Source organism: Typha latifolia, chromosome 12 (assembly GCF_019914945.1).
Source record: "Typha latifolia isolate L0001 chromosome 12, TyphaL0001v2, whole genome shotgun sequence".
NCBI lineage: Eukaryota > Viridiplantae > Streptophyta > Magnoliopsida > Poales > Typhaceae > Typha > Typha latifolia.
Window position 1 is genome coordinate 6422390 of NC_133097.1, and position 25514 is coordinate 6447903.

At 42.1% G+C, this 25514-nt stretch overlaps 3 protein-coding genes, 1 long non-coding RNA gene and 1 pseudogene across 4 annotated transcripts; 1 reads left to right on the top strand and 4 right to left on the bottom strand.

Moving 5' to 3' along the window:
* Positions 1 to 178: 178 nt before the first annotated feature.
* Positions 179 to 938, bottom strand: LOC140798487 (uncharacterized). The gene is made up of 2 exons (XR_012110840.1): positions 699 to 938; positions 179 to 546 (listed from the first exon to the last, which is right to left on the bottom strand). It is a non-coding gene; the product is annotated as an uncharacterized lncRNA (long non-coding RNA).
* A 1902-nt stretch (positions 939 to 2840) lies between these two features.
* LOC140799064 (protein DETOXIFICATION 55) lies at positions 2841 to 4783 on the bottom strand. Its single transcript, XM_073153201.1, has 2 exons — positions 4533 to 4783; positions 2841 to 4421 (listed from the first exon to the last, which is right to left on the bottom strand). Exons 1-2 carry the CDS (start codon positions 4575 to 4577, stop codon positions 3021 to 3023), a joined length of 1446 nt encoding a protein of 481 aa, XP_073009302.1. The 5' UTR covers positions 4578 to 4783; the 3' UTR covers positions 2841 to 3020.
* A 4310-nt stretch (positions 4784 to 9093) lies between these two features.
* On the bottom strand, positions 9094 to 10718 carry LOC140799206 (epoxide hydrolase 2-like; annotated as a pseudogene).
* Positions 10719 to 11721: 1003 nt separating this feature from the next.
* Positions 11722 to 14100, bottom strand: LOC140798982 (subtilisin-like protease SBT1.5). The gene has a single exon (XM_073153075.1). It carries the CDS (start codon positions 14098 to 14100, stop codon positions 11722 to 11724), a length of 2379 nt encoding a protein of 792 aa, XP_073009176.1.
* A 4194-nt stretch (positions 14101 to 18294) lies between these two features.
* Positions 18295 to 24113, top strand: LOC140798959 (glycine-rich domain-containing protein 2). Its single transcript, XM_073153051.1, has 8 exons — positions 18295 to 18573; positions 18662 to 18779; positions 18867 to 19250; positions 19346 to 19621; positions 21381 to 21892; positions 21976 to 22100; positions 22400 to 22545; positions 23460 to 24113. Exons 1-8 carry the CDS (start codon positions 18359 to 18361, stop codon positions 23946 to 23948), a joined length of 2265 nt encoding a protein of 754 aa, XP_073009152.1. The 5' UTR covers positions 18295 to 18358; the 3' UTR covers positions 23949 to 24113.
* Positions 24114 to 25514: the final 1401 nt, after the last annotated feature.

Below are 25514 nucleotides of genomic sequence, written 5' to 3' on the forward strand. Positions count from 1 at the left end.
AAATTGAAAACCCAAGGTAGTAGAGAGTCAATTTACTTGTAAAATGGTAGAAATACACTTATTCTTGTTTGCATATATTTCTTTGGGTTATATAGTATTCATGCAAAAACCACAGGTATTTATTTACAAGGGTACCCATAGATAATTATGCCAAAATTTTGCAATTTGAGCCCTGTAATTTTGCAAATATTCGAATGGCATATCATTGTTTACACTATTTTCCTCGCAATTTACATACACAACCACTAACACGAAATTGCAACTCAAACTAACGAAAAGACCAAAACAACCTCACCCTCTTACAACTCTCACACTTTTCTAACCTAAGCAGCACGCCAAAAGTTTCGAGGGCATTTTCGTCAATCGGCATCTGAACCCCCCCCCCCCCTCGTTAATTAACCCATAGCCTAGCATGCAAGAGCCCTCCCTTTTCCGGCCACCCTCTCCCGGCGCCGCGCCGGCTGCGACCCGCCGGCCGCCGCTGCGGCCTGGTCCATGTGCATCTGCCGGCACCGGCACATCACGCTGCAGAACGCCCGATCCCCTCTACAACCAACAGAGTAAAAAACCCCTTAGAGAGATAGAGAGAGAGAGAGAGAGAGAGAGAGAGAGAGAGAGAGAACTTTCCATTTCCCAAAATATCCGGGAAAAGGAGGGCAGAATGGGAAATCCGGGATATGGGTATCGTTCTTCCTCACCTGTACATGTATATATCCTTGCCTTCCACCAGCCTTTTCCGGCAAAGGTAGCAGTGTTCCAGGAACGGGGTGGCGGGGGAGAGAGGCGAAGAGGGTGGGGAGGAGAGAGAAGGGTTTTTGACGACGGTGGTCTTGCTGATGATCTGGGGGCGTTTTGGGAAGTTATCTTGGGCTTCTAAGAGAACGCTCAAGCCAGCCATTTACTTCGTTTCCTTTTTTTTCTTCTTACTTCTTAGCCAAGAAGACGAGGCCAAAGAGTCGTGGGGTTTTAAGGAAGAGGGTGTGGGTACGTTGCTCCGTAGGAACGACTTAACAAACATGGGTGATCGATGGGTTCTTTCTTTTCTGGAGTTTGTGGTCACTCTCTCACTAATGATTAGGATTAGAACATATAAATATCTATATTTATATAATCATCTTCATATTTGAAAAGTATACACTTAACATCAAGGCTACACTATTATTCTCCTTCTAAGTTAAAGAGCTTTTATCTTGCATAAAAGAAATATCTCGGGTCTTTCCATGATTTAGATTAAGTTTTTATCATCATTTTTAGTTAGATTTAACTAATAGAATAAAAAAAAATCACTTTATTTTATGAGGAGAAGGAAAATTTTTATTTATTTTAAATTATGAGTTCGTAGACTAATTATAAACTAAATAAATAAAACAATTATGCCAACACATAAAAAAAAAATAGCAACATACTCAAATTATGAGCATATAAAAAATTTACTAAATATCATTTTTAATATTTATAAAAAAAACTAAAGACTTAATGACTAAGTTACAAGGGTGATTTCAGAATCATTAAGTAACCTAAACCACAATTAGGGCGCCTAGCTATCCAGAGTCCTTGTGGTCATTATTAGAGAATTTCTAGCACTTTCCTTCAAATTAATGTGGCAGCATTTTAGGGTACTGCCTTCTTTAAACTACTGCTACTACTACTAATGATAATAATAACTACAGTGTTCCACAAAACAGCTGGAAGCATTTAACAGCTAGCATGCATAAGATAGTTATTCACGTCTCAGTTTATTTATTTATTTGGGCTTCTTGAAGGAATCTTTCTTTTTGTTCTCTGGTGTTACTTCTGACCTATAACCAGGAAGCTAGATTTTTTTTTATAATTTTTTCCTATACTGCATGATCCTTAATAATCTCACTCACTTCTCACATTTAATGTGTATAGCCAAGTAAATTTCCTAATTTTTTTTTATAATTCAATCATCGTCTCTCTCCGACAAGAGGTCAGCTAATCTGTTGTTAGGTTTTGTGATATCAAACTCACAATAAGTATTCATTCGAGTCGGCCCAATAAACTCGTATAGTGCTATTAGAGAAAGATGATTTTTATATTTATGTTCTTTGACCCGAGAGAGGCGGAGATCAAGAACTTGGTATAATTCCAAAAATTATAATTTATAATAATATTATAGTTTTTTTACACTGTAGAAATAGGATTTCCAATGGACTACTGTAGAAATATGGCAAGTTGTTGCTTGTCACTTTCCATTATTTCCCAGCCTAATTGGTAAATTAAGGAAGATATAGATAATAATATAGGAGAAGAAGGGGTACACGTTAAGGCAAAAGGTAGAAGAGGTGCGGAGCACTGCAGGGGCTAATAAAGGACGCTTTCACTCAGTTGGGCGTGGCGGGGATCCATTGGCTGCCCTGCCTTAATTTGCTTCCACGTGTCCTTGCAAGCTGGTATACGTTTGTTGCCTGTGGAACTCAGGCCCATCCTTAACGGACTCTTATGCGGCACTTCCTTCTCTCGTGGGGCCCACGCCGAAGAATAAGTACCTCTGTTTGCGAATTTTATGAGTTACACCCTCTCTCTTGCCCATATCATAGGTAGGACCTCACCGCGTAGGAACTTAATGGTGTTAATTACACCCGGACCCATGAACTTTTGTCAATTTTCATGTACACTGAAAAATGCCCCTCTCTTTTTTTTTTTTTTTAAAAGAAAATCAAATGAGTCAACCTCATACAAAAATAAATAAATAAATAAATAAATAAACAATACGGTCTATGTGAAAAATTAACAATAGTTGGAGATGTCTAGATGTAATTATTTATATTTAATATCTCAAAAATAATCACAAAGAGTACAGAGATTAGAAAGTTCCCATTTAATTTTTTTCCTTTTTTAATTACAACAAGCTCGTATAATAACAAAATACACCGTAGGTACGTATAGTGTCATACCAACACCCACATACACACACAAACAGAGGGAGAGAAAGGGATGCATACATGTACATGTACATGTACATGTACAAATTACAAACACAAGTATAAAAAAAAATATTATATTCCCACATCTTTAAGAAGCTCACATTCTTCTTCTAATCGCATAATTGAAGCAGTCCCCACCAAATCCACAGACTTCAAAGCCTCCTTCTCCCAATCCGTCCTAAAAATAACAATCCCAATGGCCGAAGCACACACAAGTTGGGCCGCCAGGAGCCCAAGACAAAGGCCCAGGAAGCCCATATCGACCTTGAACGCCAAGAATAGAGCCACTGGTGCTCCTACGACGTAGAAAGATACCAAGTTAATGACGGCTCCGATCCCCGGCCGCGCGCTTCCGCGGAGGACGCCGCACCCGGTAGTCTGAGGGAAGTTAGCCAGCTCGCAGACTCCGATGACAGGCAGTATTGTGTTCGTCAGCTCGAGGACGTCGCCGTCACTCGTGAACACCTTGCTCCAGGCGTTCCTTGCTAAGGTGGTCCATGCTAGGCTTACGCATGAGGTTAGGATGGCTAGGCCCATGGCCGCGGCCACGGCGGCGCGTGCGCCGCGCGGGCGGCAGGCGCCGAGCTCGTTGCCGACGCGGGCGGAGACGGCGGCGCTCAGGGTGGTGGGGATGGTGTACATGAGGGAGGTGGTCTGGATGACGATGGCGGCGGCGGAGAGGGCGACGGCGGGGTCGGCGAGGTACCCGGCGGCGATCGTCATCATCAGCTCGTACCACCACCACTCGAGGCAGACGCCGAGGCAGCTCGGGACGGCGAGACGGAGGAGCCGGCACCAGCTCGCCGCCCGCGAGGTCTCCGGCGGCCCATCTCCTGAGTCCTCTCCGGAGGAGGGGTACATAGAGGTGTGGATGAGGAGGAGGAGGAGGGTGAGGAAGTTGGTGGCTGAGTTGGCGAGGGCGACCCCGGGGACGGCGAGGCGGGAGCTCAGGGTTAGGGTTAGGGGGAGGTGGAGGAGGAGAGATATCGACGTGCACCACATGAGGGGGTGGAGGGTGTTGCGGCTCCGGTGGTAGACGCGGACGGGGTGGAGGAAGCTGGCGGTGATCAGGTCTGGGACGGCGTACCGGCAATAGCGGGCGGCAACGAGGGCGACGTCGGGGTCCTGCCGGAGAAATAGAAGGATCTTGTGGAGGTTGATCCAGAGGAATGAGATAGGGAGGGAGGCAAGGAGGAGGAGAGCGATGGTGTGATAAAGGGTGCGCGAAGCTAACGCACGGTTGCGAGACCCCAAGGCTTGGCTGCAGAGGGGCTCCATGCCCATGGCCAGCCCGGCCAGGACAGAGTAGCCCGTGACGTTGGTGAAGCCGACGGCGAGGGCGCCGCCGGCGAGGTCGAGCCGGCCCAGCCGACCCATGCAGAGGACGGAGACCATACTCCGGAGGTACCCCACTAGGTTGATTAGGGTTATGGGGAGGCCTATGTCCTTCATCCTCTTCAGCTCCTCCACGACCTATACAATAGTATATATCATAATATTTCCCTGGAATATTTGTACGTGATTCAACTAGCACTCACTATCTTCACGTATATTATACTTTCACTTCTAAGATAGCACACATACCTCAGACACGCTCATGCACTTTTGGATACGGTCTCCTGCGTCCATTGATATATCTCTCGCTCGTATGATTTTCTCCTTTCTTCTTTCTTGACTGGGAGAGAGAGAGAGAGAGAGAGAGAGAGAGAGAGAGAGGGAGGGAGGGTTACATACTTACATGAGGAGTTGGAGGGATTATTTATACTAGTTTGAGCATGGATTAAGCTGGAGAAGGGAGCAGCATGCTTTTGAGAGAGAGAGAGGACATGGATAAAAAGTTTAACATCTAATGAGAAAGAGGGATTGAAGGTCCCATCTCCCTCTTGCATAGTGAAGGTCAGACATGTCGCCTATCAACAACACATCAGTGGATCAAAACTTTTCACTTACCAACTTTTCATCTTTCTTTTTAGATGCACATCTTTTCTTTTTCTTACATAGTTAACATAGCCTTTTCTTTCTTTCTTTCTTTCTTTTCCCCTTTATACTTGTTCCTATTATGGATCATTTGCACTCGAAGATTTCCAATTCCATAAAACTACCTCTTTTCCTTTCTTTCTTTCTTTCTTTTCCTGCAGGTTTTCTTATACATATATATATAGCTAAAGTTTTTCTTTTTGATTAGGGCCACAGTTAGTTGAGAAAGTGGCTCCAAAATTGTGGGTGGGTGCATGGATTTGGATCACGTAACGACTAGTACTCTTAAACATGTCTGCCGTTCACTCGGCTGGTCATGTGCCATAAGACCCACACAAGAACAAAACTATGTTTTGGATGGAGAGGATTGAAGAAGAGAGAGAAAATGAAAATAATTTTCTCTCCCTTCTTAGCATATATGAGAGAAAAGAAAAGAAAGAAAAATGATACCTTCCTTTCTCCTCACTTTTGGAGGAAAAAAGGAAAAAAATAATCCTCCTCCCTCCTCTATTTTATCCTAAAATTTATAGCTAAATAACACAAAAGTATATATATATATATCTCTCTCTCTTCTTGTTTATTTTTTCTTTCTTCTCTGAATAGTCTCTCCATCCAAACGGGGTGTAAAAGAGATAAGTACTTATTATATCGTTGTAGGAGACCATGATGATCACCTTAGAGGTCGCAAATATTATACCCCATGTCAACAATTGTTAATGTAGGCACGACATGCAGCATGTCTTTAAAGAAGCAATATTCGAGTTTATTGTCCTTCTAAGATAAGTAATCTTAAGGTTTATCATACTTGTTACACCAGTAATTTTTTGAAAGGCAAATAGACGGATAGATAGACAAAGGTCAGACGACGATATATATAGTTAGTTCATATGAACAAACAACTAATTGGAACTATTTCACACCGTTTTTTTTTATTAGGGTAGAGAGACTAAGTGAAACCAGAGATGAAGAGTGTTATTGGTCACATACATCTACTATATTACATTAGGATGCTTCCCTCACTTCTCGTGAAAATATTAATTTTTGACTAGGCGCAAGATAATGGGTTTGAATATCTATAAGAGTAGGAAGGCAACATAAAATAGGTCTAGATTCTACTTGATGTCTCAAAGTCTCTAAAAACATACATATATAGTTCGGTAGTTGAGTCCAATCAATTTGTAACAAAAGTGGTGCTTTTAATTTCTTCCGAGCATTGAGATTGATATTTAGTAAATTTTTAATACATAATTTGGTCGAGTCTATTATTGTCTATTTCTTAAAAGGGTTAGGCTAATTGTTTTAGCTTACCTAAAAATTAAAAACAAAAAATTGTCCCACAAGCACATCCTATTAAACTTTCAATCTCAATGTGAGAAAGTTGTAGATTTAGGATTCGACAAACGTCCCGGGAAAAGTACACTGGTAATGTCAACAAACTATTTATCCTTTTCATTCTATGTCACTCCTAAAGGGACTTAACCCTTAGCCCTCAACCATTCGTAAGAAAGATTGTAGCACTCTCCCTTCCATAGGCTTTGAGGAGGTCACTTTTGGGTCTTAGGGTGGACCACTAGTCCGTGTTAAGTATGGAATGATCCACTTTCAAGTTGCGTGTGCAATTGCAACACAAGAGCGATGTAACTATTTCTTATGTAATTAAAGAATTGGAAGCAAATTAATTAGCTCCTAAACAATTTCCAAATAATTCCACTTTATATTAGTAAACATGAATATTAAAACTCAAGTTACTTGCAAATAATTATGTGCACTTGCTAGTGTAATTCTGAAGTAAAATTTGTAAGAGTTATGATATATATTATTGGTGTAATATCGTGAGAGTCAATTTTTCTAAAATTTATCGGTCGAAATTTTACTCGCATATGCTGTATTAATTAGGAGCCTGCCATTTTATTAAATATCTAAGGAAAGGTTCCACTTTAGAGGTGATATAGGCCTCCCAATTAATTAGTACATTTGGTGCCAATAATTCAAATTTAGGCTAGGGTTCATGCTTTAATTTCATCTCCCATAAGTCCTCCTCAAATGATATCTTGCTTGGCTATTGCATCTTATGGTCCTACAACACTCACATATATGACACTTAGTACAAAACCATGCATGTGCATTTGGCTGCTCATCCTCATGATTAAAAGGAAAAATGGAAACCTAATTATGCCCTAATTCCTCTTAGATATATAGTTCTTGCTTGCAATGATATTGTAAGATTATACGTCTCTCGGCCAATGGCGCGGCGACATGTAGCCCTAGCCCACATGGTTGTTGGTTAAGGATAGTACATCTATGCCACATCTGTTTGTTTGTTCCAATTAATGGTGGTTGGATTGTAGGGAACAAACCCAAACAATCAAACACCATCTCCTTCAACTTCATAACCACTGGGATTTATTTTCTCCAACTTAAGTTTTCTATTGGTTATAGAAAGGTTTGTTGAAGGAGCTCTCAATTGCTGTGGAAGAAAGAGTGCACAAAAGCTACAACAACTAGTCAAGGATTGAGATGTGATGAGCCACTTTTATGCCCCCACATGAGCTTTAGTGTCTTATTTAAGGGCCCTAATCAAGTAAAATTAAAATAGACACTTGTGAAGCCCACAATACAATCTTGGTCAAAACCAACTTCATCAAAAAGAGATTTTGAGAATCTTGGATGTGATATTCTCCCCACTAGACATAAAACCAAGAAGCAATTTGTTTTTGTTTATCCATCGTGTATTCTTTACAAGTTTAAGTTGATAGAGAACGATAATTTTTATATATTTTTTAACACTTCTGAGTGAAAAAGTGAAAATTTCGTTTTAATTCAGTCTCTTTGGCAAACTTGTGAGTTGTTTGGCTGGTTCTAGGGATCCAAATTAAATTAATGGAGGACCAACATGGCATGTGTAGATGAGTGGGAACTTCTCTTTCCACTATAATGGACTAGTAACCAACACATGAAGATTGCATGGGATAGTGATTAAAAAAGAAAGAAAAATGAAAAGAAGAGGAGATAAGAATATTGATGAGAGCTTTCAGCATACATTCATGTCCATATCCAATTCAAATTACCATGAGATGCTAGTGGAAAATGTGACAATGAGCCACACACACACACACACACACATATACATATATATATATATATATATATACATATGCATATATATCGTTATCGATCAACTTGCTTTGGCCTAACCCCACTTGTGTTTCTTACTCTGAATAGAGCCAACTCTTTCATCATGGAGAGATTATGTCATTGTTGCCATTTGAAACATGAAAGAGGAAAGCAGTTAGGCGTTGCTTGGATAACTTCTGTGATGCTGAGAGTAATCATAGTACCATAATTTGAATAAAGCTATACAACCAACAGCCAATTGCATCATCTTTACTAATTTTCTTTATCATAAGCTAACTATTAGTCTGTTAGCTCTTCTTTGTTTGAAGGAAGGTCTAGTATTGGTTGGGGGAGGAAGTTAATCTTCTTGTACATGTTGTTGGGTAGCTCGACATGTCGGTTAAGTAGGACAAGGTGCATGCAAGTTGGTGTAATGTTAATTAGGTATAATAGCTATAGCTAGAAACAAGACTCAATGAATAGTGCAAGAAACTTACTAGCTAGTTTATTATAATCATCTAAAATTAAACCACAAATAGTAGGCGAGATTAGTGGATAAAAATTTAAAATCTCGACTCGACTCAACTCAACTCGAAAGTTAAATGAGTGAAGTCATATGAAGATTCGACTGTTGGGCGCTATGTATGAAAAGTCTGTATATATATATATGTAAGGATACTAAAGTCTAAATATACGTAAATTATAAAATTATTTACCTAACTAACAAAGGCACTATTTTTTAACATATTATTTATTCTACAAGCAATTTAAAGATGGGAGAGTGTAAATACATCAATATTCATGATTAACGATGCTGCATAAATTTGATTAATTCTTAGTTCAAGTTGGTGTAACCCGAGTTTCTCACTGAGTCAAAGCGTAATTTATTGTCCATGCCCGAGATGAGCCCAATAGATAGTTCTAGGCCCAGCTCCATGCCAGGCTCAATCTTGCATTAGAACAAAGATGCAAAACTAGCCTTGTTTTATATTAAAAGCCCTTCATAATTAGTTTCACTATAAGATAAAAGGTAGGTTAAACTACATAGATCGAGTTAGAATTTTCTTATGAAGTCATAGATGTGATCACTGATCTCCTGTGGCCTCTCCTCCTGGATGAAGTGGTCAACTCCTCTCATCACAACTACATCAAGGAGGAATGGCACATCTCTCTTGAAGCCACCCTTGCGGATGTAGTCCTCCTCATCTGGGATGTGGTAAGTTAGATCTTGGTCTCCAGTGATGAACTTTGCTGGTACTCTTACTTTTGCTCCACTCCATGCTGCTGTCAACTCCCAGTTCCTGCAAACCGCAATCTCAACAAATTTGGCTCATAGAAATTATGTATATGAAGTTTGAGGTAGGCAATGGAATGGATCATCAAGAAACTCACAAGTTGAGGCATCTGTAGTAGTTGATTGGGCCAGTGAAGCCAGACTTGTCAAACTTGTCAGCATAGTAGTCTATGTCTTCCTCTGAGATCCAAGGAGGCAATGTGAATTCATCTGAAGGAGAACCCCAGCCTTCCTTGGGTATATACAGAGGCTTTGGACTGTGGTACGTCAAAAATTTCTTCACCATTACTCTACTACCAAGATGAGCAAACTCTACTTCTGGAGCTATTGCTTCCTATAGATAACATATTAAACTTCTTACTAACACTAATACTAGTATAGCTAGTACAAGAGAGTTTATATTGATATAATCTCTTCTAGTATTTAGTTGTATGTTTGGTATGAGATTGATTGAAATGATAGTTGTTCGAAGATATCTTTTCAAAGGTAAAATAGTTATAAAATATAAAAAATATTAAATGAAAGAGGATTGGAGAGAGAGAGAGAGAGAGAGAGAGAGAGAGAGAGAAGTAGGGATTACTTGTATATTAGATCAAAAGCTTATGATTATTCCAGTAGATGAACAGAGACTAACTGGATATACCTGGAAGAAGCGAACAACGTAGTATTCATCACCATAGAGAGCCCTAAAATAGTCCACAGGGTTCACTGCCGGAATCCTTGGCAAAAAAGGGACACTTAGAGCCACCACCGCCCTCACCCTATCCGGCCTAAACATGCAAAGATGCCACATCACAATTGCCCCCCCAGTCATGCCCCACCACGAAAACCTTCGACATGTACGACCCAAAAGAATTAGCATAATCGACCCACATCGACCCTTATTTTTGCTTTTGTTTTGCAAATAACCACATGCATCCATATTAGATTTTTCAATTTTACAAAGAATCCTCGTTCTTTAGATATATTTACAGATAATACCTCTAGTTAATTAGCTCATAATATCCCCGGTTTATATACATATACGGGGAGTAGTTTTTCGTAATGAATCCAAAAGGTAGGTGGTTATTTGCAAAAGACACAATAGTGGTCAGTACCCCCGTGAGTGAGAGGGCGTCGAGGAGGGCGACGAGGTCGCCGGCGATGTGGAAGACGGTGTAGGATGTGACGGAGGGAGGGCCGGAGGAGTCGCCGTAGCCGCGGAGGTCTGGGGCGACGGGGCGGTAACCGCGGGCGGCGAGGGATCTCATCTGGTGGCGCCACGTGTACCAGAGCTCCGGGAAGCCGTGGAGGAGGAGCACGGCGGGGCCGTCACCCTCCTCCGCCACGTGCATGCTGATCCCGTTCGCCTCCACCGTCCGATGGTTGATCCCCTCCATCTCTGCTGCAGCTTTTGTTTCTTTTTTTTTTTTCTTTTTTTTTTTGAGTGCAAAGAGCTGAGGTCAGCTATTTATTGAATTTTGCCGCCACGTGTTAGTGTCGGCAGTTAAAAGCTTACATAGTTCCGGTGGAGCATTGTTTAGACGCTCCACTTGGCAGTAACCCGATGCCACACTGGCCCTCGCTACTGCTCAGTCAGCGACCGAGTTGGCTTCTCTCCCCACATGGGATAACCGGACCTCACCAACGCCATTGGCGAGCTCCGCACATTCGCGCGCCAGGTTACGGACGCGCCATGGACCAAGCTCCGGCAACAGCTTTTGTTTCTTCTTCTTCCTTTCTTTTTTCCCTTCCGATCTTAGGTAGTCGTTTTGTGAGCACGAAGCGTATGCATGGACGCATGCGTCGAGAGTTCTCTCAAGACGCCACGTGTCATCCGAGGGCGGATACATGGTGGGGCCCGCCTGCAGGAAGCGTGATCGGATAGAACGTTTAGTGCATGGGAAGTTTGTGGAGACACGTGTCTCAATACGTGCGAAGTTGACGTAAGGACGTGTCAAGGGTATTGCAGGAGAAGTTTTGTTCTCTGTTCTTTACTCTTGAGAGAGAAACTAATTAGTAAGAATTACATTGAATTTATTAAGAGTAAAATCAAATCTGCCTATCAAATAGAGCACATCACGCATTGTTCATTACTAACTTCGTTTCTATTCAATTTCACTTTCGGATAAATTTTAAATTATATTATAGTAGGGATCCAATTTTCTAATTGGACAATTGCATTTCAACGTGGGACATGATTTCTAAACATTTATTTAATTTATATTAAGTCATATATTTTTATTACTTTAAACATAAAAAGTAGATTTGCTCTGTTCCAAAAAGAAATTATACACTAAATTTCACAAATAAAACCAACATTAATAAATAATTTATCAGTTTCGCACCAAGGTCATAAAGTCTTAATAACTTGGCTATAATACTACTCCATAAAGTAATATATATGGATTAATTAAAAGGCTGTTGCCAAGTAAACCCTATGGGACTCCTCACTCTATGCTTCCCGTCCGTCCACGTTATAGAGCCGAACTCCGTCCGAGAATCGCCGGCCAGGAGCTTAACTCTCTCGGCGGCAACCCTAACCATAAACTCCTTCTTGTCACCTTTGCCATCGAATACAAGCTTATCTGGCTCTATCACCATTCTTACTCTGCTTGGCTCTGTGAAGCCCACCGCATACTCTGATCTCCCTTCTGCCACGCTCGTCAGCGTTCGACGGACGACAGCTTCCACTCTTCCCGTCGACGACTGCTCGAGCAAGACGGAGATCGAGGGGTAATTAAGGTCCCACGGCTTGCCGACCTTACGCGAACAATTTATAGATTTGCGGGCGATCGTCTTGATATCTAACTCTGAGTACTTTGAGTTGCATAAGAAGGTCAGGTAGTCTTCGGCCGTGAGGTCGTAGACTAGCCCGGGGTCGGCGGCCTTGTCGGGGTCCACGTGGCCGGAACCGTGGGCCCACTCGGTCGATCGGTTGGCCGAGCTCTCGTCGACGAGGGGTTGCCCGAGGTTGTCCGTGACGTAGGCGGTCGTCATCATTGCGGAGCGGACGGCGGCGGGGGACCAGTCCGGGTGCGCGGCGCGGAGCAGGGCCACTACGCCGGAGACATGGGGGCACGCCATGGAAGTACCCGAGAGGACGTTGAACTCCGTCCGACGTGGATCGGAACGGAGACCGCTGGGGCTCGTGCCATCGGGCCACGCGGCGAGGATGCCGACGCCGGGGGCGACGAGATCAGGCTTGATGATGTGCTGCGACTGGGCGTTGGGCCCGCGGCCTGAGAAGGAGGCGACAACGGGGGCTGGGCGGACCCCGACGCGCGTGCCGTGGAAGGCGAGGCGGACACGCGGCGAAGCGGCGGTGCGGATGTAGGCGTGGATGAAGCTCCCCTGCGTGTATCCAACCGAGAGGGCGGGGAGGAGGTGGGCGTCGGGGACGACTCCCTCCCCGTCGAGGAACTGGTTGGCAACCACCATGCCTGCCCCACCGGCCTCCTTGACGGCCAATCCCTTCTCGACGCGTGGCACCCCGCCGCGCTGGCACAACACGACCTTCCCACGTGCGGCGGAATGGTCGAGGGACCCGCGCGCGCAGAAAGGCGCGGTAGAATGGACCACCCCTGGGCGGGTGGAGGACGCGTTTCCCGCGTAGATGAGGGGAAACCACTGTCTAGGGGAAGCACGTTGTCCGGCGTAGAGGGAGGTTCCCGAGAGGGCAACGCCGTTTCCCAGGACAACTTCGGCTGGGAAGCGGCGGTCGATGGTGCCGGCGCCGACGGTGGCGATCCAGGGGGCGACGTTGGTGACGGTCATCTCGCCCGGGCCGTCATTTCCTCCGGAGGCGACGACGACGACGCCTCTTTCGGCGGCTGCAGCGAAGGCACCGATGGCGATGGGGTCGAGGTGGTACGGGACGGGGCCTGCGCCGACAGAGAGGGAGATGACGTCTGCGCCGTCTTCGACGGCCGCATCGAAGGCTGCGAGGATGTCAGAGTCGAAGCAGCCGGAGGACCAGCACACCTTATACGCGGCGATCCTGGCGTATGGCGCCGCTCCCGAGGCAACTCCTGCAGCGTATCCGAAGAGAGAAGCGTTGGCAACGGGAAGGCCTGCCGCCGTAGAGGCCGTGTGAGTCCCATGGCCTTCGGTGTCCCACGGGGAGAGGACGTCGCCGGAAGAGGAGACGTTCCCTCTCCCGGCGGCTGCGAGGAAACCGGAGGGAAAGAACCGAGCGCCAATTATCTTCCGGTTGCACGACGTTGCCGGAAAAGAGGGCCCAACCTGGCAGATCCCCTTCCACCTGGGCGGCGCTGGCGGGAGTCCCTCGTCGGTGAAGCTTCGATGGGTCGGGCGAATCCCAGTATCAAGGATAGCGACAACGGAACCCGCGCCGGCGCCGGAGGATGTCACGAGGTTGCTGGGTTGTCGAGAGTCGTAAGACACGAGGCCGAGGAACTGCGGCGAACGGGTGGTGTGGAGGCGGCGAGCTCGGTCGGGGAAGACGGCAAGTACCCCTCGGAACGCGCGCAGGTCGTCCGCCTCGGAATCCGTGAGGACGGCAGAGAAGCCGTGGAAGACGGATTGGTACACGTGGAGAGGACCCACATCCTCCAAAGTAGCACTACTCGTCGGAGCGGCAGTTGAGAGAGACGTCAGAGTGGAAGCATACCAACTCTCTACGTCAGAGAAAACAGCGGGTTTGAGATCGTTATCAACTCGAATAATATAAACGCTTCTGGTCCTACTTCCACTAGTAGCACTATTACTAGAACTGCAGTAGAGTGGAAGGAGAAAGAGAAGCAAGAAGAGATTAGAGGAAGCCATGGCTAACATTTGAAAGACTATATATATATATATATATATATATATATTTTTTTTTATAGAGTGGAGAAAAGATGTTGGGAAGTTAATAGGCATATAAGACCCTATATAGACGTAAGGGTGGGAGATGAGTGAGTCTGGGAATTAATAATAGATGAGTAGATGACGTGGGTATTATTCGTCTTGAGTACTAAAAGTCTATGGACTGGCTCGGATTCAATTGAATTCTCCCGGGTTTTGCGTTCGAACTGGAGGGCAGCAGCATCACCACCGTTACGCTTCCCGTCGGTTTCTGCTGACGTGTACTAAAGTTATATATATATATATATATATTCATTCTGGGTATGACCAATAATTGTAAATTAGAACGAGATTAAATGATTAACTTTAATAAAGTAAGTATATGGATAAGTTAAAACATAATCAAATCAATTTGGGAGAAACTTTAATTTAAACCAAATAGATGGAGGTCTTGAATTCCCCTATCTTATTCTACTGTTGTACTGAGAGATTTAGAATCTATCCATAGAAGGGATGATAGTGATGATGATGATGATGTGAGAGGACTGGGAGAATGTGAGGGATAGAGATCCAAAGAGTTGAGAGATAAAAGGAAGAGGCAAATCTAAATAATTCTTGATTCATATCCTAGATTAAGTTGCTCTCTGTATATATAGGCTAATTTAAACTAACTTAGAAACATTTAAATCCTAAACCAAATAAATAAATCTGTTATAACGTGTTCAAATGCTACATCCAACGTCTATTTGAACGCAGACATTTGAATGGTAAACGACTAACGTAGATAAGAGAGTTCAAACCTTATAGTCTTTGTGAGGTGATCTAATTGAGTTTGCCAAATTTAATGTCTCCTTCAAGTTTTTAAAAGCTCTATTTTTGTATCCTCTTTTTCTTTGTAGGTGTTTAGAATGAAACATGAATCTAGCTGAAGATGGGAACCAATGGTATAAAGTGAAATCTTATATCGATTATCTCTTAAACCAGTTTGAGATAGCTACTAAAGAAATGTTGTTATTTTGGATATTATTATTTTTTTAAATAGTAAGAGAGATAGAACCTATTTAAGTTAAACTCTCTATTGATTTTAAAACAATATATTAGATTTGAATCCTATTTTTTCAAAAACATAAAAAAATTTGAATTTCGTTTTTAAGTATGTCATGGGATAAAAATATTTCTGTTGATTGGAGAGATGAAATAATCTCTTATCATTTTGAATCAGATAGAGATAGACATAAATTTAATTGAATCTAATCTCTTATTAGATGATTATTATTTTTTATATTTAAACAGAGAGAGATGTGTTTCGAAAAGGAAAATGTGTCTATGCAATTAATTTCTCAATAACTTTCCAGTCTTTAAATTCGTAATTAAAGAGGTACTGAAAACCGGCACTGGATATAGAGAAGATGGAGAAACTAGCTCTATTATCTGTAGGATTAATATTAAGAATTGGAAGGGTATCGAAGTTTTTTTTTTCAGTTTTTTTTTTAACTTCAACTGGATAAATTTGTAGCTAATCAGAAGATACCGAGTATTTTTTTTTTTTTTTGAAATATCAAGCAGTTTAACTTCTAAGTGCTATAATAGGTGTTCGACTACTAAAAAGACCCTGCTGGAGGATCTCTGTAAGCTCATCTGGCATATGAGACTTACAGTCCTACATAACTCTATCAACTACTTTCCTCCCATATTTGCCTATTCAATTCGTCGCTCTATTTTTAAATCTATAAACATGACAAAATTTAATGACTCTGAGCGAATTCATCAAGTTTTCGCACTCTTTTACAATCCCCGGGATACTCCATGGCACTGGTCGTTGACCCAGCAAAATTTAGATTTTACATCTTCTGCATCCAATTCTACTAGGACTCTGTGGCCTCTTTATTTATCTTCCCGAATGTCCAATATGAGTGCTATGGCTTCACTTGTCATAGGGGACTCTTTGCCAATAGGCTCTGCGCCAACTATAAGCAATTGATCGTTCTCGTCGTAACACCACCTTGGTGATCATGCTTCGTGTACGAGTCATTTATGTTGACCCTAATTCCACTTCCTTACGTGGCAAGCACCGGTGTTTAGTGGCGGTGCCTCTTCTTTGGTGGATCTAGTCTGCCTATACTCATAGGCGGCCTGTAGTGCCCGCCATAATAAATGGCGAGTCCAAATCCCCATCAAACACTTTCCTATTTCTAGCTTTCCATATCCCCCAAATACCTAAGGCAATAGCTGCTTTAATACGACCACTTAGCTCGCAATCTTCATTCTATTCCCTAGTAATCGAGTTCACATCTAGTTGATTCGAAGTCAGCCCCACACTAATTGTGTCTGCCATGTTAGCCCACACCTCTTTAGCAGAGTGGCATCCATAGAATAGGTTATCGCCTCTCTTCTGAAATAGCCCACAAAGTCTACATTTGTCAGCTTGCCCACAATTGATGTTGTAGAGATAGGCTCGGTCGAATTCTCCCCCATATGACCTTCCCGATGAACAATTTAACTCTAGAAAGTAGAGGGAGTCATTATAGTATGACCCAGCTGACCAATTTGTGGTCTTATTCCCTTTAAGGTAGGCATAAATAGAGAAGGCTTTAGCTTTGCTATCTTTTGTAGGCACCCAAGCCCAAAGATGCTCCAGGTCCTCTCTACCTCGATACATGACATAGATTTGAGAGGCCAAGTCAGCAACAAAGGACCTAATTATTTTCTCCACATTCCAAGCGCTAGTAGCTCCTCCAACTTGAACTCCAAGTTGAATGCAGAGATCACTATTACACAAGGCTAGCGGATAAGTTACACTATAGAGATCCAAAGTCTAGGAGCACCAATGTGTTATTGTTGTTGCCAACAAATCGCCAAAATCCACCCACTCAAGTCCTTGGCGGTCTGTGTCAAGGCCCTCTAAAGCCACAAAACTTGCTTCCTTTTCCCCTCCTTCCATAACGACAGCTCGCCATATTTGTGTAGAACAATCTCCACCCATGGCATACGTGTGTCACTGACGTAACACACTAAGCACATGCTCCGAAGTAAAGCTCTCATCATCATGTGAAAACATCTTAGCCCAAGTCGCCAGCAGCTTTTGAAGTCGTGATGGAGTCCCACCCCATGAGGTGGAGGCCTCACTGGTTTGTTGCCTTTTCGCAAAGGAAGGATCGAGCAATCTTGGTTATGGCATCAAGGATAGAGTCCAATATCTAAGTTGATCTCACCTAGTAGAAGGGCATAGTGGAGAGCACCAACTGCACTAAGGTAAATCAAACCGTGCCAGTGATAAGGTACTCTGCTTCTATTCGGAGAGCTTACTTTGAATCCACTCCACCAGGTCCTGGTGACTAAGAACCATAATTCTTCGTCCCAAAATTTTAACACCTAAGACGAGAGCTCACCCTAGCTTTTAACTATTCACCTATCCAAGAGGAAAGGTAAAGCTCTAACTTGCCCACATTTAGAAAGATACTAAGTAATTAGGTTGTAGGAAATTCTCACATTTGAGGCCATAGCATCTGTCCAATCTAAGATGGTATTGTATTATGTTGCTCCCCTCATTTATGTGGAAAGATACCAACAAGCTCTACTAGAATTATTCGGTAATTTTTTACGTGACTAAGGAGATTATAAAATCGATTCCAACCCCAAATAATTATTATGTAAAAAAATTATTTGACAACGATTGATGACTTGGTAGTACGATTGACTTAGAAGGGCAATTTGACAACGTGACGGCTTAGAGCATGTCTCAGCGGTTTTTAGTTCGGAGCAATTGTTCGACAACACGCATAGTTTAAAGCATAAAATAGATAGCTTAGTATGGTGAGACCATATTAGCTTTTAAACTTATGAGTTCATAAATAATAAAAAAATACACGTGGAAAGAACTCCTTTATTCTCTTAATTATTATTATTTGTCCAAAAATATTTGTGTGTGTGTGGGGTGTGGGGAGTGTGTGGGGCCATTTCATACATTTTAGGAGGCCATTTCATACATTTTAGGAATTTTAGGAATAATAATGTTATTAATACTAATATATCATTCCCTACAAACGTAGTGCTCATTACTTGGCGCCGCCAAATAATTGGTCGCCACAACATATTCCGACAACAAGGAATGCAAAGGATCCCGACAGGCGTCGCAGTGTGTATATACTTAAACTGCTGCTGCTAAATAACGCACACCTTCCTACGCGCCGCCTCGGACCAATCTATTCTCACTCCTCTATTGGCCGCAGCGGAGAGACAAATGGCGGGTGAGAATATCACCGCACCGCCCTCCTCGTCCGGCTCGTACCGGACTCGGAGTCGCAGCGAGAGCAGCGGCAGCATCTCGGGCGGTGACCGCATCCGCCTATCGCTGGATCTGGTCACCGCCAGTCGTCGCCATCTCTCCTTCATCCGCTCCTTCGCCGCCTCCTCTCTCCACCACCACCCCCCGACGCTCCGCCGATCCATCCGACGGTCCGCATCCTTCCTTCGCTTCTCTCCTTCTCAATCGACGGCTCTGATTGATGGATTCTTGTCTCTCTTTTTTTCCTCTCCCGGGCAGGTACGAGGAGCTATGGATGCCGTTGATCGCCGAGCTCACGTCGGCGGCCGCGGAGATCCCGATGCTCCTCCCACCGCACGACGTCCAATGGGTCTGGCACTGCCACCGCCTCAATCACGTAGGCCTTTCAAAATTCCCGAATTGCCCTACTTCTTCTTCCTCCTCCTCCTCTGGGGATGCCAACTTTTAGCTCTCCTCTCCTCAGGCGACCTACCGCGAGTACTGCGCCTCGAGATTCGGGAACCTGATCGATCGCCCGGCCATCTTCGACGACGAGAACGAGGACTACGCCGCGGACCGGTGTCGCGAGATCTGGGCCGTCAAGTACCCATCGGAGCCGTTCGACCTCGAGATTCCCGCTCCCGAGGACGGAGACGGAGAGGGAATTGTCGAGCTCTTTGAAATCGTCGCGAAGTATCGCTCCCTTCATTCCAATTTCGCCGACCCCTTCGTGTCCGAGACTGTGTACCTCGTCGCCGCGAAGCGGAGGTACTTGGATTTCCTCCACCTCGCGAAGCGATTCGAAGGTAGAAGGGGTGTTCGATTGGTTCCGACCTCGGATATCCTCCTCATGTGGCTCGCCCACCAGGTGAATTGTCCTAAAGACTTGATCTTGATGTGGGATTCTATGTGGATTTTGGGGTTTTTGATGGATCTGATGGGTTTGGTGGGTGGTAACATCAGAGCTTTCCAGGGAGATACGCGAGGGATACGGAAGGGTTGGGGGAGGTGGAGAAGAGGGTGGTGGGTTTCGGGGATCCGGCGGCGGCGAAGGAGGAGGAGGTCGAGGAGACGAGTAGGGCATGGGAAGAGGCGTACGACGAACCTTACGAGAGGTCAGGCGCGGAAATCGATGCAGTGGCGAAGTTGGCGGCACGGCGAGAAGTGTTCAACTGGGAGGCGGTAGAAGTGGACGTCAACCGCCGGTACAAGGTGCTGCAGCCGAGGTTACTAATGGAGGTATCGTTTCCCAATTTCGTTCCTCCGTTCGTTCCCTCGATTGGAAAGTTTCAGGACTCCAATTATTCGTCCTAATTGGAAATGAATAGTGGATGGCGGCCATGTCGTTTTCCTTTGAGATTCTAGACAAACATTATAGGTTGACCGATAGGATATCTTTATCCTGCTAACCTAATCAATGCCTGATAACCCGATAAGATATTGGATTGTGTGATTGTGCATATTTGTTAATCTGATCTACATTTAAATCTTTACTTTAGGATGATTTAATATTTACTGCTAACTTTATCGATTCTCGATAACCCGATAAGATATCGGAATGTGTGATTGCGCATATTTGTTAATCTGATCTACATTTAAATCTTTACTTTAGGATGCTTTGATATTTGCTATCGGTTTCAGATTAAGATCCAGTATTGATGTAGTTAGAATCCTACCTGTTGCCTTGCTATGTTCATAAATTTTTAGGTCTTGCAACATTCTGGAACCATGTAGGAGTGACCTGGATGTACCAATGGGTGTTGTGGATAAGATCTAAACTGGAGGCAATAAGTAACTACGATACGCAAGAAAGGGAGTGAACTACAATAAAAAGCCTAAATGAGAGTAATTTTGAAGTAATTAAATTGCTTGGATTCAAGTTCAACTTGGCAGGCACTTTGGATACTTTATCTCCTTGTTAGCCGGATTAGAACTTGAACCTAATGTCTCATTGGTGTTTGGTGAGATTGGTAAGTTGATCAATATGAAGTTTGCTACCAGACAAAAAGCACAATAGAATTTGGTGATCCATGTATACTAGAACTTTTCTCACTTGATGATGCAGTCATATTAAATTATCAACGCAGGCATATTCATGCTGTAACTGTGTCAAAATGCACAAATGCACAATCAACATCCAAAAAATATCATCTTCTTTATTCGCAGGAGAATATGACGTTATAAACATGATATTCCAATCTGTTGCTTCTCTACTTTACTCGGTCGTTTGATTAAAATGAGGCACTTAGAATTAGCTATTTTCCTATCGAGTATTGCTCTCTATTTTACTCGGATCATTTGATTAAAATGACGCACTTAAAATTAGCTATTTTCCTATTGAGTATTGCGATGTGCAACTCTGTTAAATCTAAACCAGAACACAGTTCTCAGACATGCTTTTGCCTCTTATTTGGTCTATTTGAACTGTTGCACCTATCTCGGACCATCATTAACATGTTATACTATACTTTTATACGAGAAAGCTATAATAAGTTTTGTAATTTTTCCAGTTTCTTGACTTGCTTAAAACATCAATGCATTTACTTATCATTCTTTGCTTGGATTGCAAGTTTGTACAAGAACTCAATCGGATGAACTTACCATCAGTTGGTTTTCTGTCTCATGCTAGTGATACCAAAGCTCGTGTGGGGCTGATGGTACATTGGATGATAAGAATGATCCAATTTATGTCAGAAACATACCTGATTTTTCTTCTTTTAGATAGATGAAAATTTTGGTTTATCCAGTTGAATTGGTTCCACTCGTATTATGGCATGATAGTCATGTTCTATACTTAGTATTATCTTTGAGGATATGTACTTTATGTAGTTCATAACTAAAACTTTTAGTTCATCAATCTAATTTCTAGGATTACTATTACTGCAGTATGTTTTGGTTTTCTCTATAAACATGTCAATTTAGTACCTGGTTTCTTCTAAATTCATGTCAATTTAGTGCAAAGGCTCTATAGGCATATCTCATTACTTTGTGGTGACAGGTTTATGTATTCCTCAAAGGAGAACTGGAGGGGAAAAGATATGGAAACAAGACATTCCTGCGGCTAAGAACTCTGAGGTCTCACAGATCATTGAAGATTGACGAGGAAGCATACAACTTATCATCCAAACATTGGCGCAAGAGATGGCATCTTTACTGTGAGTTTGGCACCAGAGGCATTGTCATAGAGCTCCGGAGGCGGGGAAATGGTTGCCTGAGAAGTAGCAAGTTGCTCAAAACTGTAGTCTTCTCATGGATTGATTTGTTGCGTGCAACCACCTTCACTCTAACAAGGGAAGTAGACATGCAAATGAGAGCAATGACATCGGTGACACCCCCCATTCAGGCGCCATACTTATTGAAGTGTGTTCCTGATAGAGTGACTGATGATAGTGGTGCAATGATTTCTGATGTGATACTAAGAATGAAAGGCTACCATCCACAAGAAGGCCGTTGGTTGTCTCGCACAGTTCTTGATCATGCCAGAAAAGAGTGTTTTGTGGTCCGGATAAGGTTGATTTGTCTCCTTATTCTTATGCAGTATGAGTTTGAATTTGTGGTTACGGTATTAACTAAGATTCCTGTAATTTGTGCAGAGTAGGAAGAGGAATTTGGCGACGGGGAGCTGAAACTCCAACAGCAGTAAAACTGGAGGACAGAATCACAGAAGTTCGGGAAGGCTCATGGTCGTACATTGCAAGTTCTGTTGGTTTTGCTCCTGGTACGAGATGGCCTGATTCAACAAGAGTTCATTATAAGTAATAAAAAACTACCTTCTCTTATAACTGAGCAAGACACTCAAGTTGTGCTTTGGTGATGCACTGAAGCGATTTTGGTTTACCTGCGTACACCTATCTACCTTTTGCTTCACAACATAAATAAATTATACCTTTATTGGTACTGTGTTTCCTTATCCATTTAATCAATTTCAGGTTTGAAAAATAATTTTAGAGCTTCAATGCGTCATATATTTCATGCAATATATGATTAAGAGATGCTGGGTGTTTCCCTGTGATGTAGAGAAGGTAGTGGGCACAGCAACACCTAAGAAAGAAAATCTGCAGGAGAAGAAGACAACTTGGTGTCTATCAACTGGAGAACTCCTAACCATACGATGGGAGGATGGTCTGAGTATTCACCTGGAAAATGAGGATTCTACACAAAAGGTAGTGTAAATTTCTCATTCTTCTTGTTTTGGTCTTCCATATGCATAATTAGGACAATTTATAAACTTAAAAGAGACAGATATAAACTATCTTGAGTTTGCTTATTGATAATATTTACCTGAAAATGTTCACTGTCCCAGATAATCATGTTCTCTGTGACTATCTAGGGACTACTACATCAATGTCAATCTTTCTACAGATATAGGCACATGTTTGTGATATTTTCTGCTATAAGAGTGCTTTGGTACCTCAGTTGTTTCATAACATTCAATGAAGAGCATCATTTCTTGATGATATGGTTTAGCCGTTGTTATTCACTCTAAGATCTTTCAATGAAATATTTCATGGAATCAAATTTGCTGATGCCATGTAATGGTATGCTGGAATAATGATTTTAAACACTTTAGGTCTGTTTGTAGATGTAAATGAAGCAGTAATTGGGGGGCTTTGGTCTAATGTCGGAAGGTAAATACAATCTACCCTGACCATTTCCAAATTTATTGCAGGAAATTTAAGGGGAATGTAGAAAAGAAAAGAAAATTCTTGCATCTACTTTATCCTCAGAGAATGAAGAAAGTTTGACGATGCATTTCCTGTTTTGCATCTGGTGCATGTTAAGTTAAAATATAAGAGAATACTACATTCCAAATTTAATGTCTTTTGCATGAAGACGATCCTCTGCTGCAATTGACCTGTTCGCTCAGACATCAAGAAGCTTCTTGTTATCTGTTCAGCAGTTCATGCTGCTTGATATTTGACTTCTCTGTAGCTATCCTTCTAGCTTGGTTACTGTCATAGGACCCAGTGAACTTGGTGTACCGAAATCAAAGTTTAAATTAGTTGACAAAGAGAATTAGAATATTGTCTTCAAAATCTTTTAAGAGGGTATCTAGCGTATACTGAATTTTGTGCAGGCAATCTTGCTCGGAGGGAGAAGATTGCAATACCAAGTAAAGAAGGCTAATTCATCAAACAAGCAAGATGAAGTCGAAGACCAATACTTCACACTAGTTAGAACGACCGCAGAGCATCCAGATGGGAAAGCCACTGCACTTCTAAACTGGAAGTTGCTTGCAGTTGAGTTCTCGCCAGAAGAGGATGCAGTGCTCGTGTTGCTCCTGTGCATGTCTATTGCCAGAACTATATCAGAGATCAGAAGAGAAGACGCTGCTGGCCTGTTAGCCAGGAGGAGATTCCGCGAAGTGCAAACAGGAAAGAGGGACTTGGGTTCTGTGATGCTTCCTTCATCATCTTCTTCTTTATCTCCCCACCTGCAACCTTGGTATTTGGATGCTGCAGAGGTATTAGCCTCTGCAGAGAGGAATGATGGCAGAGAGCCTATTACTAAGTACTCACCTGCTGATGGCAAGGAGCTTTTGTATAGGCAAGCTATTATACAATGAACAATCATCTTGCAAGCTCCTTAAAGTTCCAAATTAATAACATAATAAGTCTGGATTGGAGCAAATATGAATCTTTTCTTCTTTTTTTCTGTGTAAGTTCTTACATGGGAATATTCATCTTCTTCTTTGCTATTCAATGAAGATTGTTATTTGCTCTTAGGCTTATACTGACTGCATTATTGATACCATGTTTCTATCAAGCACATCCCTGCCATAATAAATAGTAGAAGACTTAACAATCCTATATTCCTATGCCCCTTTCTAGGTTTCCAAGATTTGTTGCTTGGCCCTTGATGTTTGCATCTTACAGGATTATGAGTAGGGCTGTCAAAATGATATAGAGCCTGCTGAGTTTGGGTAGATAAAGGTCGATCAAGCTCTGCTCAAAAATTTGAAGTTTAGGCTCGAAGTTAAATTGGAGCCGGCTCAATATATATATATATAGTTGAATAAGGTTTTATTTCAAATTTGTTTGGACTCAAAAATGGCTTGAATTGATAAGACTTAAAATTGTTAATTAAACAGCTTATTTAAACTCGAGCTTGACTCAAGTTCGAAATTATCTCGAATTGAAATGATTTTAGTTCAAAATTAATGTCAATTCAAGCTTGATCGGCTAGTTTACACCCTGAGATATGCGAGAGGATAACAATTATTAGGGGTTTTAAGTTCACCCAGACTCTTTGGTGCCCATTTTTACATTGAGGAACTAAAATGATGATAGCTAAAAACTCCACGAGTTACAAAGTATAGAATAATCAATAATCTGGATTGCTGACAATGATTAAAAAATGGCAATCCTAGCAGTCATTTTCAAAGAATAGAACTTTTTGGAAGCCCTTAAATACACATACAGCCATAGTATTATATACACTAATTACCTAACCCTTTTTTTCTTAAAGTTTGGACTCAATATTATACTAATTCAAGTGGTAGCATGGCTCATCTAGTTGTTTTAATAGATTAACTAATCCACTAACCATTCACCAACCCTATAAATGAGAAACTTTCAAACCCTCCCCTCCATTAATTATTAGTCACATCTTATCATATGAATATTTATCACTTAGACTCTCTTCTAGGTCAAATAATTTCCAAGTAATGGAATAATCTCTACTCCTGTTGGTTAGGTTAAAAAGTTAACTCGGAGTAAGATGTGAATGAGAATAAAGTTAAATATTAGGGTGTTTTTAATAAATTTTATTAAAAATTTGTGTCACAAGGGAAACTGGCCCAGCAAAGAGGGGCTCACATGGAGCTTGTCTTCCTCAATGGTCGGGGATCTCATACAAGTCTAGTTGCACCATTTGGGTATAAAGATTTTTAAATAAATTATGTACATCTATCATTTTTACTCAGATTTTATTATTTAGTTATTAAATATAATAATTATTTTAAATAAGTTTATTTTAAATAAAATTTTTATTTTAGAAATAATAAAGACGAATATGAATTTAACTACTCAGAAAATTTGCATGTAACACCCTATCTTTTAATGAAATTATAGTTTATATATTATATTTTCACTATTTATAATCTGGTTTTATATTTAGCGAATATATGCAA